Raw genomic sequence first — 15,737 nt, forward strand, 5'->3', positions numbered from 1 at the left:
ACTTTTAGATCCCTCCAGAGATGTTGGATAGGGGTCAGGTCAGAGCTTTGGCTGAGCCCCTCATTCACAGAGTTGTCCGTAAGTCACTACTGTGTGGTCTTAGGGTCATTGCCATGTTGAAAGGTGAACCATTTGGGTCTGAGGTCCTTTTCATTGAGGATATCTGTACTTTGCTCCATTCAGCTTTCCCTCAACCCTGACCAGTATCCCAGTCCTTGCTGCTGAGAAACACCTCCACAGCATGATGCTGCCACCACCATGCTTCATTGTTGGGATGGTATTGGACAGGGGATAAGTGGTGCCTGGTTTTATCCAGATTTGGATTAAGGAGAAGAAGAGATGAACCCAGGTTTAAAAAGTCAGCGGACAAAATGATGAGCAGAGACTGCAGTCGTCAGTGTTTAATACAATAATACAGAAAACAGCTGTACAGTAAACAGAACTCTCTCTCTCTCTCTCTCTCTCTCTCTCTCTCTCTCTCTCCCTCACACACACACAGGGCCAAAGAGCACACAATGACTTTAGCACACGTTGCATTAACAAACACAGTCCTCGTAGGATCTAAAGAGTGTCCATTTTCTGCCATATTGGCGCCACTCCTTCTAAATCCCGAGTCTCTGTTGCCCTTGTTGCCATGGTGATGTAGAGCACTTCATATCAACAGTCAGAAGAACAGAAACAGAAGCTGTCTGATCCTTTATGAATGATAACTCTGCTATTTTATGACAAGCTCCTCATAGTAAACGTGTTTTCTTTTAATAGAGCATCTGGAGTTTCTACAAAGATGGTGGAGAGTAAATGTCACGCTAACCTATGATTACATCGGCCAACAGCACAATGAGACCAGCTGTGTCGTAGAAAAAGCTTCCATGTAAACTCACTAATCCACGGCTACTGCTCTGCTCTCTGTGGACCCAATAATTATCAGACATGTTTGACCTTATGCCACGCCCCTGATAGTGATGTCACAGCAGGAATACGTCACATTTAAAACATTACATTTAAACTTTAAACTTTGATTTAACCCTCCTTTATTAAATTCTCAGTTATTAGCCAGCTGCCAGTGTTAAACATCTAAGCTACTGCATAAGTGCAAAAAGCTGCAGTTCTTCTAGTGTCCACTTGAGGCTGGCTCTAAAAGTGAGTCAATCCCCATAGAGCCCCATGATAAAACGTCCAACTTCATTGCAGAGAATAACATGTTTGAATCTTGGTATGAAAAAAAAAAAGTTTGGTCTTAAATCTCTTTTAGTAACACTTCACAAAATGATAAATAAAAACCAGCACAGAAGCAGGTAGCAAACTGTTTTAGCTCTATTGTCCATTTGACACATTTTTAATGTTTGTCTGAGTGTTCATTTTTAATTTAAGAGGGTCATTCAAACACAAAATAAGGATTCTTTTGGCTTCTCCTGCATATTTTAACCATGGTTTCACGTCTGTCTTCAGGAAGATCCATCTGTCAAAGCTTCAAGCTGATTGGCTTGTTCCTGGTCAGAGAATGACTGGACCAATCAGCATCATCTTTGGAGAAAGAGTTGGCATCTACAGGTGTGGTTTAGTTAAAATTACTCCAATCCTGTGAACAATGGAGGCTGGTGAGGGGATTAGTGTAGATGCACCTATAGCAGTAGTTTGATCAGAACATTTTTGGATCACTTCTGCTGCTAGCGACTCATGCTCTCCGACATATTGCCCAATGGTATCCCACAATGCATTGTGACAGGCCGTTACATACAATGGCAGGCTGTTCTGTCATTGCATCATTCTTTGTCAAACTTTGCAGGTCATTACACTGAAGATTGTATGTTTAGCTCTTAATGGAGAGAAAGAGAGACAGAGAGTCTGTAATGTGGCCCTCTGTGTCTCTGCAGACAGCAACTGCTTTGAATAATGGCTCAAACAGAGCTAACACAGAGAAGCCTGAGTCCACACCCAGGGCTTTTAGTTATGGCAGTGCTAAACCAGTGTAGTCTAATGTTTCAGAAATAGAAAAGAACTGCTAGTAACCATGAGGTCACATGTTGTTGACACATTTTTTCTTGTTTTTACAATACAGAGGTTAGCAAGATAAGAGTATGCCAACCTACAGTCGCTCCCTGATAAGAAAAATAAATATGAGTCCCTTCAAGTATTTAACATCTTCTCTAGTTAAAATTGTCTAATGGAAAAAAAATCTCATTTTCATAATTCACAGAGGTCGTGGATTGGTTCCTATCCCACATTTGGGGTCATGGTTCTTTTGGTTGTCTTTAGTAGCCAATCAGGTGAGAGAGGGACAATAAATTTTTTTCCATCCAGCTTAACTGCTTTTATAAGACCATATCCAAACCAAGGACAGTCTTTATAATAGTGGTGTTAGAGAAATATAGACAGATATATGATTTGGGGTTATGACATCACATTTTGGGGGCGTGGCCAGATGAGCAACAGTTTTGATAATTTGAGCCCCAACCAAAGAAATGAGCAGAAATCCTCCTCACTCTGCTGACATGTTACAGAGTTTTGTTTTGTTCATAAATCTGTGATCAAAGCTTCTTAACAGCTTCACGCCTCAGTCCCAGAGAAAATAAAAATAAAACCGCTTCAAACATGAACAGTCCGGTTTTACACGCCTGTATTTATTTATATATTTAATATTTATTTTTTATTTTACATTCTTTTCTTCTAATTCTCTGTTTAATTCATAAAGATGCTCAGCGCTGTGGTTGGACCATGAAGCTGCTAAGTAGGTGATCTCTGACGATCAGCGTCTCTTTAAATGGTGTATTTTCATGGACGGTTGTAAACATAAGGTCTGAGGGCCCTTTGGGGTCCACCGAGGAGGCCGCTGGGTCCACATCTGAGTTCAAACAGGAGAGAGTGAACGCTCACTGTGGGCCATCCTCAGTCGTTTTCAGGCACTTCATCCTCCTGCTCTTGCTCCTTCTCCTCCACTGACCCCGCCCCTGAAACCGTTACCATAGCAACATGTGAGCGCATTCAGAGTCACACTGAAGGAAATGTAAAAATTCAATGCTGTGTTTAATAATACAAAGATACATTTTCTGCTGCATTCCGGCATCTGATAGGAAGCCGCCATGTTGGAGGGGGGTAGCTATGCTAAAATGACTGTATGTCTATGACAGAGAGAGGTCTATCCATGATTAAAATATTCACTGAAATGGAGTTTTAAAGCTGTTAATTTTGCCACAAACATCCGACATGTATTAATGACCCAGGATACATCCGTGGCTAACCCTCTCCAAGATGGCAGCCCCCTTCCTACGTGTTTATGATAGTACCATTCCAGGTGAGGTGATCTTCGGGCAAGTGGTCAGCTGAGTTTTCTTCTTCTTGTGTTTCTTCGGGAAGGGAATCGTCACAGTTCTGTGATTGGTTGGAGGCATGTCCATCAGGGATGCTGTGACTGGCTGAGACATGTGATTGGTTGTCAGAGTTGGCATTACAGGCCACACCTTCTTTTTCCTCTTTCTCCTTGGTGGCCAGCTCTAAGTGAAACAGACACATATGGGGACATTTAAGCAACACAAAGTAAATACAGATGTTTTTTTCATATTCACAAGAGAAAATGTGTGCAATTAGGAACTTTTATATGTGAATAAAACCTGTTTGATTCCACAGCAACAAAAATCCGATGTCCTGGGCAGAAAATACTGGGCCATTACTTTATTGTGATAATCAGAATTCACAAACTCTTGAACACTGTCTCCACTGTAGTAAAAAAAAAAGAAAAGTCTGCCATTTATGATTGATTAATTTCTCTCCTAGGCACTAGTTTCAGGTTGGCTACACGCTTGTTGATTTTAGACCTGGTCAAAGGTCAAAGTGAAATTCTTCTTCATTTTCAGCTTTCAGGGTTCTGAGCCTAAACTAACTGGTATGAGTAACTGCCCATAATTCGCCCCACCTTTACTACAAATCCAGTTCTAGAAAGTGTCAAAGACCCACAATGAAGCATGGTGCTGCCCCCACCAGGCTTCACACTGACACTGTTAAAATACAGGGATGTGGAGGCTTTGAGTTTGATTATTCCTCATATAAAAGATGATGAGTCAGTGCTGTTCTCTACATGTGAATATTCTCCAGCAGAGAACATAGAAGGGCCCCATATTGCTCTTTTCCTGGGGCCTCTAAATCACTAAAATAGCCCCTGAGTCTTGTGTGTTCACCATGCACAGAGAGCTCTTTCCATCGATCCTTGTTGCTGGTGATGACATCTGACAGGTGAGTCCTCAGAGCGGGCAGGTCAATGGCAGTGAGGGAGAAGTCCATGTGTCCATCATCACTGTTTCCATGGAGACCACAGCTGTGTCTCTGCACTGACTCCACGGTAACCGAGCCGCTGCCTGTTAGACTGCAGCAGAGCGTGAGAGAAACGGTGTAAAGCAAGGAACATTTGGTCATCAAGAGTAAAGACAGGATCTATGCTGATCGATACAGGGCGGAGTTGTGTTTGTGTTCATGCAGAGAGGAAAAATAAACCTGAAGAAGAAATGTGGTAAATTTAACCAAATTTTGATTAAAAAAATAAAGATTATACAGTAGGTCACATCACCATTCAGTTATGATTTTTTACTGGGTAGAGATATAAGCATCCGCTTTTCGGTTTCTGGCATGCAGGTGGCATCTTGGAGGGGGGACAGCATGTCAAAATGAGTTTAAGGAGGTTTATCCATTATCAATTTATCTATAAGCCACTTACATGGGAATCTATAAGTCAGATTCAATTTCAAAACATGAATTTTATTTTGCCTCTTTTCAGACAGATGGAAAAAATCATGATGTCAAATTTTTTAGAAATAAATCAGCAACCTGATGTTTACATTTCAGCATCCTTTCAGCCTGTTTATTGCTGTTAAATCAGAGTAAAATCAGCTTATTGTTGACTTCACATATCAGGTTTTTGTGGAAGTTCAGAATTACAGAATTTTTGACATGAAATTTTTACATAGAATGGAGAAACTAGGATTGTTTTTTAAACTGATTTGAACAGAGATAAATATCTAGTCGTAAAAGGAGATGTCAGACTTTGGTACACTGGGGAAAAAAGAAAAAAAGGCAACAGCCATCATGTCTTTATATGCAAAGAAAGTAAAAGAAACTTTTCTGCAACATTTTCAAATGCTGAAAATTTTGCAGTATAAAGCCTGACAATTCAGATTCTTCTTTAACCTTAGTCCTTAGCTAACAGAAAGAAAGAATGTGATATTTCTGTTCTGTTCTGCTAACACTTCCTGTAGAAGTACTAGTACCTGGACCTTCTGTTTCCTGTCTCTCTGGCCTTCCTGTCCTCCTCGATCAGAGGACCAATCACCTTCTCTGTCGTGTCGATCAGACCGCTGAATGTCGGCTCCACGATGAAGTCAATAAAACCTGAGAGCCAAGAGAGAAAGAAGATGTTGAGACTGAAGACAACAGACATATACTGTCCTTTCTTCCATTTTAATATTCAGAATGGGTGCAGTTCTTTGATCTACCAGGAGATGTCATTGTTTAACCAAACATGGACAGGAGGGTTCATTTAAGGCAGCCAATCTGAACCATATCTGTCCTCAGGACCACCACTGTATCCTATCTTCAAGACTACCACTGTACCTGTCCTCAGGACCATTACCGCATCTGTCCTCAGGACCATGACTGTATCTATCTTCAGGACCATCACCATCTTTATCCTCAGGACCTCCAGGGGTTAGACATCCAAATGTCTAAACATCTTTTCAACCAGTCATTTACAATGAAATTGTAATAGTATGGACCTTTGATGGAATAAAACTCACAGCTGAACTAAGATCTCCTTCTATTTGTTGGTATTCAAAACAAGACTTCCATTTGAAATTCCCATCTACCTGCTGTTTGTGATTTGCTGAACTAAATCCCAGACAACATCATGGGACGGCCTGATTCCAGCTGTGGAGGCTCAGTTCAGACAGCTGAGACTGTCACCACTGGGCCTTAGTCTCACATGTTAAACAAATCATCATTTCTTATCCCCCTTAGCTAATCCTGGCATTTAACTGGCTGGTGTCTGTTCTTACCAATTTGTGATTGGGCAATCATCGTGGCTTTACGGTCACAGAGAGGAGAGAAAGGAAGGCCGAGCTCTACCTCTTTATCTCCCTGGAAGAGAAACAAAGACCACAGAAACATTAGAATCCAACATTACATTAACTTCCTCAGAGGTTCCTTGCATGTACATAAGAGGACATTACATTTTGGCTTTCCTACAACATAATGTTTATTTTTGCCTGTAGAATTTTTGCTCTTAATTTTTTGGGAATCTGTTTGGATTTTGAGGAATTTTTTTAGGCATTTTCATGGAATTTTGTGTGACTTACAAGTTTATTTTGGCGAGCCTCATTGGATGTCTTAGGGGGAAGTTGCTTTGAAGTTTTTGGTGATTTTCATGGGAATCTGGAAAAATTTGGGGGGAATTTAAGGTATTTGTAATTTTTTGGAATTTGATCAGAAATTTGAAGAGGAATTTATTTTAAATTTTTGGAGAATTTGCTAAAATTTTTCTTGGGAGGAGTATTTGGAATTTCAGGGGGAGATTATTATTAAAGTGTTTTTATAGGATACTTTATAAATATTTTTTAAAGAAAATATGTTTAAGAATTTGGGGTAATTTCTTTTAAATTTTAGGAAAAGTGTGGATTTTGGAAAGGAAAATTGTGAAAACTTTGAACTTTTAGTGGATTTTCAAAATAAGACAAAAAATGATTCCACCATGCCTCTCTCAGTGACTGACAGCATTTCTCACTGAATAAATGTCCGGCACACAGCCAAAAAAAAGGTCAGGTCCAAATTATTCCAAATACTGTAAGTGAGAGAATCTAAAAGATGCATTCCAAACCAAAGGTTCCCGCTCTGAGGCTGTCAGAGTAAGTTGTTCACATATTTAGTATCATGATGATCAAACAGTTTATCCAGAAGTCTCCTAGGGGAAAATGTAGCCTTGTTCCTTTAGTGTTAATCAATGAAACAAAAAAAATCTATGTTGACTTTGACAGCACTGTATCACTTTTTCATTCATATGGGTCTGCATTAAGTTTTCATTCTGCAAAAAAAAAACCATCACATCCCAGACCATGGGATTCAAACAGGAGGAGGGGTTGGTTTGCAGCTACGCAGATGATGGCATGGTTTATTGAAATATTTGAATGAGCATCTTTGTGCACCAGGGTGGGAAATTTGAACCTGTTACCCACCAAATGCAGGTATTTTTGAGACCAGACTCATGCTGTCCAAATGCAGAGGTGTCAGGAATGAATGGGGACACAGGAGATGCAGATATAGAGAAAACAAAGTCATGCAGGAAAGGAGCCATAGACCTGGACCACCTGCCTCCAGGACTACATTTGTCACTTACCTGCCTGAAGAACTCCTCCATTAGACTGTGGGTCCAGCGATAATGCAGCGGCCAGGCTTTAGCAGGATGACTGATGTCTGCAGCGTGAAGCATCAGAGACAAAACCTTCACTTTGTCTATACTGGAGAGAGAAAAAGGAGAGAAATGGCTTAAAATGGCTAAAATAATTAAAACATCCATTGAAGCAGGATGGAAACAATTCTGAACAGAGAAACACATGTCTACCCCAGTGGTTCCCCTCTTCTTCTCTGTGATTTTTCAAACCAAATACATGCATACCTCCACCTATTGTATCAGACTGTGAAAACTGTTGCTAATCTAAAAGCAGACTAACAGGGGTGAGGAGGGGGATAACAAATGTGGCCGTGCATACTTCAAAATAATTGTGCCTAACATGTCTTAAGAAAGTTTGTTGGGGGGGGGCTCAAGACGCTAACGCTGTATGTAAAATTTTGGAACCCCTGAAATCACATATTGTGCCTTTTTTTTTAAACCTTCTGGTGGTGAATTCACAGAATGAATCCCAGGAAACCCCATCAGCACAATCTGATCTGTCCTGAAACAGTTTCGTTCACAGCTGCTACTGTCCCAGTAACAGTCTAAAACAGTCTAAGCGTGGTGCAATCTTTGGTCTGAACCAGGCTTTAGGGTAACAAGACTAGGTTAAAACCTAGTACTAGTATATGGCTGACCACGACTATCTGCCTGTTGAAATGCCTGGCTTAGTTGTGTGTTCTTGCAGAGTGATTATTTGGGGTATGTATTAAATGTGCTGTCCCTTATGTCTGTGGGTTAAGAAACGTGTTCCAGTCCTAGTAAAACAGGTGCAATGCTAAAGCTAAATCTGAGGTTGTTGCCGCAGTGGAGGCAGCCATTACCAACAGCTTTCAGTACAACTAAACCCAGTCCATAGAGCAACTGTATGTATGGCTCTGAAAGTATAGTCACTTCATCAGTCAGTCTGTTGAAAGAAATGTTTTTATTTAACCCTAATGAGTTTAACAGGATACACAGTTAATACTGTCATTTAGCCAAAAATCACTACCAAAAACGATTCAAACAGAGCAGATTAAAAGAGGCAGGATAACTGAGGGAATCCTCCGGTGTGTTTGATGGACAGTGTGGAGGTTTTTTCTTGTATTTTGGTCACAGTGAGCAGAGAACAGTCGTCCTCACAGCTGCTGCTGCACGAACGCGAGCAGAACGGCCTGTTGACAGGATGGTGACAGCAAACTCCCAAAAATCTCATCCAAGCATGACAGGACACACACAGACATGCACAGGCGCGTGCGTGACATCCAGACCTGGATGTCTGCTTCAGCAGGCTGCAGAAACATACGAACGCCTGCAGATCGACCAAACAGACTCCTACTGAGGATCTGCTCTTCTTCATCACATGGACACACAGGGCAGCCAGAATCACTCTTCACTTATCAGAGGATCACTCAAATATTTTAGCTTGTATTTGAACTTTTACTGATGTGAAATATTTTCACATGCCACTGGATTTTCTCAGCATCATTAAAACCAAAGGATTCCATCTGGGATCCCCTTTGTGAGAAATTTCATCCTCCATTTAAAGCCATATGTCTTCTTCTGTTTATATCTATGTCTGCAAGTATATAAATATATTCTTTTGATATATATATACAAATATATATATACCTAAAATATATTTTTTAAACCCTTCACACAGTCATTGTCCATAGTTTATGTCTTCACCCTGCAAGGTCTGATGGTCGGCCTTGACCAGAGTGCTCATATTGTACAGTGTGACAAATGTTAATGGAGTTTCATTTAAAAAGTCTCGCAGTCAGAGGTTTAAGTTTGAACTATTGTCCTGTTTTCATGCTTAAGTACCCACAAACAGCAACAAGACCGCTCTAACCATCTCTCTATCACACACATATAAACAGCATCATCAGCAAACACAACTAGCAAATAAGTAATAAATATTCAGTTTTAAGTCTGCAGGTAAGCTCATTACCTGTCCGTTTTTCCTTGATAACACTCAGGAAAGGCACTCTGTTGTATAGCTGGTCACACTCTGGGAGTGTGGCCAACCAAAATACCAAAAGTGTCAGAAATCCATCTGATCAATAAAGAGCAGCTGACGCTCTCATGTTCCCCCATATGCTGATGACAAAATACACACAATAATGCAACTCAAACTGTTGTCAGGATCAGCTGGAAATGACAGTGCACATTCAACTTTAGGGTCAGGATAAAGGTTAGGGTTGGGGCTTTTACTCTTCTTTACTAATGCATCATTAAAGCTGTGCCTATTAATGAAATGCACTACTTATCAAAACTCTAAATGACGATTAAACATTTACAACAGTGCTTTACTCATGACAAAAGTCCGTAGTTATTATGAAATATGACCAAAAAAAAAAAACAAAACAAAACATAAGTCTGAAAGTCAGCTGACTTCCAGGTCAGTCATGTAGCTCTAACTTCTGATTCTGCTGAAAATCCAGCATTGGCTTTAAGCTGACACTAAAATATTCAAGCCCACCATTTTGGAGGGCTCTCAAGTTGTGATGCATGTTGCAAATGTTTATTTTTCCAAATAATCCTCAAGTGTTTGGTATCTATGAATCTAAGTTGTAATGCCTCCGATAGAAAACCCAATGAGAGAAAGCAGAAAAGGAAGGATCACCACCTTCTGAATCTATTGAACTCTTTTCCAGCTTATAGAGATGAAAAAACTAAACCATCATCTCAGACGGGACTTCACCCTCTATCTTAAAATCAATTTTACCTGTGTGTTTGTGTCAGAGCGTTCCTCATCGTCTTTATCTGCTGGAAATGACACGACATGTCTGTTGACATCACCATCTCAATCACCAGAGACCGCAGCTCCCTGTGGAGAAACCAACAAACATGATCAATAACCAATCACCAGAGACCGCAGCTCCCTGTGGAGAAACCAAAAAACATGATCAATAACCAATCACCAGAGACTGCAGCTCCCTGTGGAGAAACCAACAAACATGATCAATAACCAATAACAAGAGACCACAGCTCTCTGTGGAGAAATCAACAAACATGATCAATAACAAATCACCAGAGACTGCAGCTCCCTGTGGAGAAATCAACATACATGATGAATACCCAATCACCAGAGACCACAGCTCCCTGTGGAGAAACCAAAAAACATGATCAATAACCAATCACCAGAGACTGCAGCTCCCTGTGGAGAAACCAACAAACATGATCAATAACCAATAACCAGAGACCACAGGTCTCTGTGGAGAAATCAACAAACATGATCAATAACCAATCACCAGAGACCGCAGCTCCCTGTGGAGAAATCAACAAACATGAACAATAACCAATCACCAGAGACAACAGCTCCCTGTGGAGAAATCAACCAACAAACATGATCAATAACCAATAACCAGAGACTGCAGCTCCCTGTGGAGAAATCAACAAACATGATCAATAACCAATAACCAGAGACCACAGGTCCCTGTGGAGAAATCAACAAACATGAACAATAACCAATCACCAGAGACCGCAGCTCCCTGTGGAGAAATCAACAAACATGAACAATAACCAATCACCAGAGACAACAGCTCCCTGTGGAGAAATCAACCAACAAACATGATCAATAACCAATAACCAGAGACTGCAGCTCCCTGTGGAGAAATCAACAAACATGATCAATAACCAATAACCAGAGACTGCAGCTCCCTGTGGAGAAATCAACAAACATGATCAATAACCAATCACCAGAGACCGCAGCTCCCTGTGGAGAAATCAAAAAACATGATCAATAACCAATCACCAGAGACCGCAGCTCCCTGTGGAGAAATCAACAAACATGATCAATAACCAATAACCAGAGACTGCAGCTCCCTGTGGAGAAATCAACAAACATGATCAATAACCAATCACCAGAGACAACAGGTCTCTGTGGAGAAATCAACAAACATGATCAATAACCAATCACCAGAGACCGCAGCTCCCTGTGGAGAAATCAACAAACATGAACAATAATCAATCACCAGAGACCACAGCTTCCTGTGGAGAAATCAACAAGCATGATCAATAATCAATCATCAGAGACCACAGCTCTCTGTGGAGAAACCAACAAACATGGTCAATAATTAATTCCTAGAGACCACAGCTCCCTGTGGAGAAATCAACAAACATGATCAATAATCAATCAAAAGAGACCACAGCTCCCTGTGGAGAAATCAACAAAAACATGATCAATAATCAATCACCAGAGACAGCAGCTCTCTGTTAAGAAATCAACAAACATGATCAATAATCAATCAAAAAGACCACAGCTCCCTGTGGAGAAATCAACAAACATGATCAATAATCAATCACCAGAGACCACAGCTCCCTGTGGAGAAATCAACAAGCATGATCAATAATCAATCACCAGAGACCACAGCTCCCTGTGGAGAAATCAACTAACACCAGTGACTACACTTCATCAGTCTTCAGTAAAGTAAACTATCTGTCAATAATCTGTGCATATAGATGATCAATAATCAGAGCTACAGCTTGCTGTTCCAGTTCGATGATAAACAATCACACAAAATCAATGTCCACATGATTTATCAACACAAAAACAGATACCGATAACCTCATCTGTCTTTGGACTATGATGTATAAAGATAATCAATACCAGGAGATAATCAGTGATTGATAACTCTCTAATAGCTCTTGTCCTTACACCTTTAACTGTTGTATTGATTAGGTGATTGATGATTCTTTTGATCACCTCCAGTCGTCTTTGTTGAGGTTGACCAGGATGTTCATGTCCTCTTCTGCCATCAGCCTGTAGGCGGCGCTCACGTGATGATTCTCCAGCACTGAGCGATCGTTGTAGAGGATGGCTACCTCTGACCTGACGAACAGAAACAACAGCCAGTCACAGGCTGACCTTTCATGGATTATTGAATCATATTGATATTAAACTCTGTCAAATCCTAGACCACTGGCCTGGTGTGGATGTGGAAGTTGTTGGTGGTTCCTGTGTGCTCAAAGTCGTGAATCGCTGCAGCGAACACCATGGCGAGAATCTCCAGCTCACTCAGCCAGTGCTAAAACAAAGAAAATACAACAGTTAGAGGTTTCTTTGTGTGTTTCTTCATGTGTGTATTAGTGAGCGTGTGTTACCATGAGTCCTGTGTGTAACATGAGGAAGTGGGCGGTCTGTGTGACATCAGCGGCATGGATCAGGTTGTGGTACGGGTTCTTGTGTTTGCTGTAGCCGCTCTCCAGAGCTTCAACGAACTGAACCAGAGCCTGGACCGGGATCTACATGAACAAACCAACAGATACAGAGAGGACAATCATGTGATCCTGATGACACGGAAAAGTCAGACATGGGACAGGAAGTGAAGAGGGGCAGTTCTGAATCCAGTTCAATAATGACTCAGTCCTGCAGACCTCCAAAGATAGATCTAGATAATAAACCTGGTGGAGTACCGCTTAGACTGGAATGACCTCTGGTGGCCTAGACTGGCCTGCATGAAAAGGGCAAGGATGGAACATTTTATGAACGTTGGCATTATCACAGGCAGAGGTTGTAATGTTGGTGAAGCTGGGGATGTTGGGTTTTTTCTCCCTCCATTTTTGCCAGATAGAGGGCTATATTTAGAAACTTCTGGAGAAATGGGTTGAACTGACACGTTGCCAACCTAACTCAGAAAGTTGTCAGGACTTTACCTGTGAATTTCTGTTAATTGAAAACAAGACATTTTTCTAGTTCTTAGCTGAAATATTGTGTCAAACTTTGAGAGTGTCTTATATTCAAAAAGAGTTAATGAATAATGCACCTCTGTTTTGTCTGACCAATAGGAAAAGGAGACAGCTGAGAGGTTATGGTTAAATGGCAGCAGTATTACTCTCTGGTGGTATCAGTAGCTACAGTAGCTTCAGTTAGCATCATGTTAACTGTTCCCCCATGGTTCTAGTCTTTGTGCTTTGATCTCTTATGAAGTATTAATTATGACCAATAAAGAGATTAAACAAACACCTGCCCCAATATTAAGCCCCGCCCCCTCCTCTCAGTGTGAATGATACAAAGCTGCATGTACCCTGAACCTGCTGATGAGGTCATAACGGGTCAGAAGGTCGTAAACAAGGAACTTGAGGGCATGGTCTCCAGTCGCCTCGTGGAAGGCAAAAACATCAAATGACCACTGATCCACTTCCTGGAAAACAACCAATCAGATTCAGTGTCAGACACCATCAGTAAGAAAACATTTTAACATTCAGCATTCTATTTTTATATATGCTTAATCTCCATTTCATATTTATTACAGGATATATTTTTCTATTTCTCATTGTGTCTATTTTCTTTTGAAAAATCTTCATTTTATTTTCTTCAGTTGGATGTCATCAAACAAAAACTTACAGCTGCTGTAAATCTCTTTCACATGCTTCTACTCTACTTTTATATCTTCCTGGCTTTACAACAAATAAATCAGTGTATGTGTGCAAATAATAAAAAAAATGTTGACACTTCTAAAGACTGAGCAAAAACAATTACACCAGAAACGACAATATGGGCATTTGAAATGGCCTATGACAATGCAAATCCTATGTAGCAGACATGAAATGTTATAAAGTTAAGAGAGTCTGAGTAGAGAGTATGATCAAAATTTAAAATAATAAAATTCTGAATCTAATGTTATCATTAATGGAGGTTACAATGATCTGGATGTTCTCCTTAAGTATCCCAATTTTTAAAGTTTGATATTAATACATAACCATATGATTTTATTGCCTAGGAATAACATGAACAGTTCCCTAAAGCAGCCTTTATATGAACCCTTCATGATCAGCACTACTACGATCAATACATTTAGGCACCAGATGGAGTCATTATGGACCATGAAGAACAACAGTGTGATTATTTACTGGGGTTAAATTAAAATATAATATGGTTTGGTTGTGACCATCCATCATTGGAAAACCACATTTTAAATCACTCAAATATGTGTTTTTAAACTCATAAACTAAGAAAAATATTATTAAATTAAGACATATTAAGAATTATATGAAATAAATGTGTAGAACTTCCATGAATGAGACATCAGTCTTTTGTGTGAATGAGAGAAGAAACTGGTGATACTCTTTTGCTTTGATGCTTCAAAAACAGGGTCAAATTTATTTATTTATTTATTTATTTATTTAAAGCGACAGAACATGTTAATGAACATAAGCCCAAAAGACAAATGTAAACTTACTGGAGTTAGCAAAACTATTGCTCTGCATCTGTCGTCTCTTGTAAACACATAAAGAGACAGAAGAATGGTGCTAACAGTGTGCAAACAAGCAATAACAAGATGAATGTAAACTGTGCTGAATGTCTCACTGACATCTGTTTTGTGTTTTAATGTTCTGATGTTTGCTACTCTAATCAGACATATGTCGCTTCTGTAAAGGTCTAGTCTGAATGCTTTATCAATGCTTTCCTAACGTTGCTTCCTGTATGCATTGCACATTTAAGGTATTTTTTATGTTGCTGTAATAGCATCAGATCTGTGTTGCATATTTCATGTAATTTTTTTTCTTTTTTACATTTTGCTCAATGCTGCTTCATGATGTGTCCTGCATGCTGCATGCATTTTTTTTTACATTTAATATGCTGCTCTTGTTATTCATGCACGATTTATGTAATTTTGTGACTGTGGCTCCCCCACTCCAATGATGACATGTTAAATCTATACTTAGTTTAGTCGTTTTCACTCCAGGAAATTTTTTGCACTCTGTCTACTCTATTCTGGTTCGTTTGTTTTTCTTCCCTTATCTTTTCTTGTAATATTTTGTCTTTTTTAGGGAGCCAGATTTAACATCTGACCAGGGACTGCAGACAGAAACCAGCTTTCTGGCCAACTCTGGCATATTTACAGAAATAGTCTATTGATTAATATGCAGTCTCTCTGTAACTAAAAATAAATGAACAAATAAATAGAGTCCATGATTTGCCTACAGGGATAGAAAATGTGTAGACCAGATAAAGAAAAAACAGGGGTTAATAAAGCTCAATATTTAAAACAAAGTATAAGAAAAAAATCATACACTGCCTGGCCAAAAAAAAAAAGTCGCCACCAAAAAAAGGTCACACACTCTAATATTTCGTTGGACTGCCTTTAGCTTTGATTACAGCACGCATTCGCTGTGGCATTGTTTCGATAAGCTTCTGCAAGAAGATTTATTTACAAGATTTATTTCCATCCAGTGTTGCATTAATTTTAATATTGATGATGGGAGAGTCTGACCACTGTGCACAGCCTTCTCCAGCACATCCCAAAGATTCTCAGTGGGGTTAAGGTCTGGACTCTGTGGTGGCCAATCCATGTGTGAAAATGATGTCTCATGCTCCCTGAAC

At 39.9% G+C, this 15,737-nt stretch overlaps 1 protein-coding gene across 2 annotated transcripts in view; it reads right to left on the bottom strand.

Annotated features, from left to right (window-relative positions):
* Nucleotides 1-463: 463 nt before the first annotated feature.
* The window catches only part of pde1a (phosphodiesterase 1A, calmodulin-dependent), a 43,122-nt gene continuing 27,848 nt past the window's right edge, over nucleotides 464-15,737 (bottom strand). The window contains exons 7-17 of one of the 2 annotated variants that reach the window (XM_041806550.1): nucleotides 13,438-13,554; nucleotides 12,515-12,655; nucleotides 12,338-12,438; nucleotides 12,117-12,242; nucleotides 10,137-10,238; nucleotides 7,373-7,493; nucleotides 6,039-6,120; nucleotides 5,262-5,376; nucleotides 4,173-4,357; nucleotides 3,285-3,491; nucleotides 464-2,948 (exon numbers count right to left, since the gene is read on the bottom strand). In XM_041806550.1, the coding sequence (XP_041662484.1) occupies nucleotides 2,887-2,948; nucleotides 3,285-3,491; nucleotides 4,173-4,357; nucleotides 5,262-5,376; nucleotides 6,039-6,120; nucleotides 7,373-7,493; nucleotides 10,137-10,238; nucleotides 12,117-12,242; nucleotides 12,338-12,438; nucleotides 12,515-12,655; nucleotides 13,438-13,554 (1,359 nt within the window). In that variant the 3' untranslated portion in view covers nucleotides 464-2,886. Of the gene's footprint in view, nucleotides 2,949-3,284; nucleotides 3,492-4,172; nucleotides 4,358-5,255; nucleotides 5,377-6,038; nucleotides 6,121-7,372; nucleotides 7,494-10,136; nucleotides 10,239-12,116; nucleotides 12,243-12,337; nucleotides 12,439-12,514; nucleotides 12,656-13,437; nucleotides 13,555-15,737 lie in introns of both variants that reach the window. The other variant, XM_041806549.1, reaches the window with a different exon arrangement.

The sequence above is a fragment of the Cheilinus undulatus genome, linkage group 15 (assembly GCF_018320785.1).
Source record: "Cheilinus undulatus linkage group 15, ASM1832078v1, whole genome shotgun sequence".
Lineage (NCBI taxonomy): Eukaryota > Metazoa > Chordata > Actinopteri > Labriformes > Labridae > Cheilinus > Cheilinus undulatus.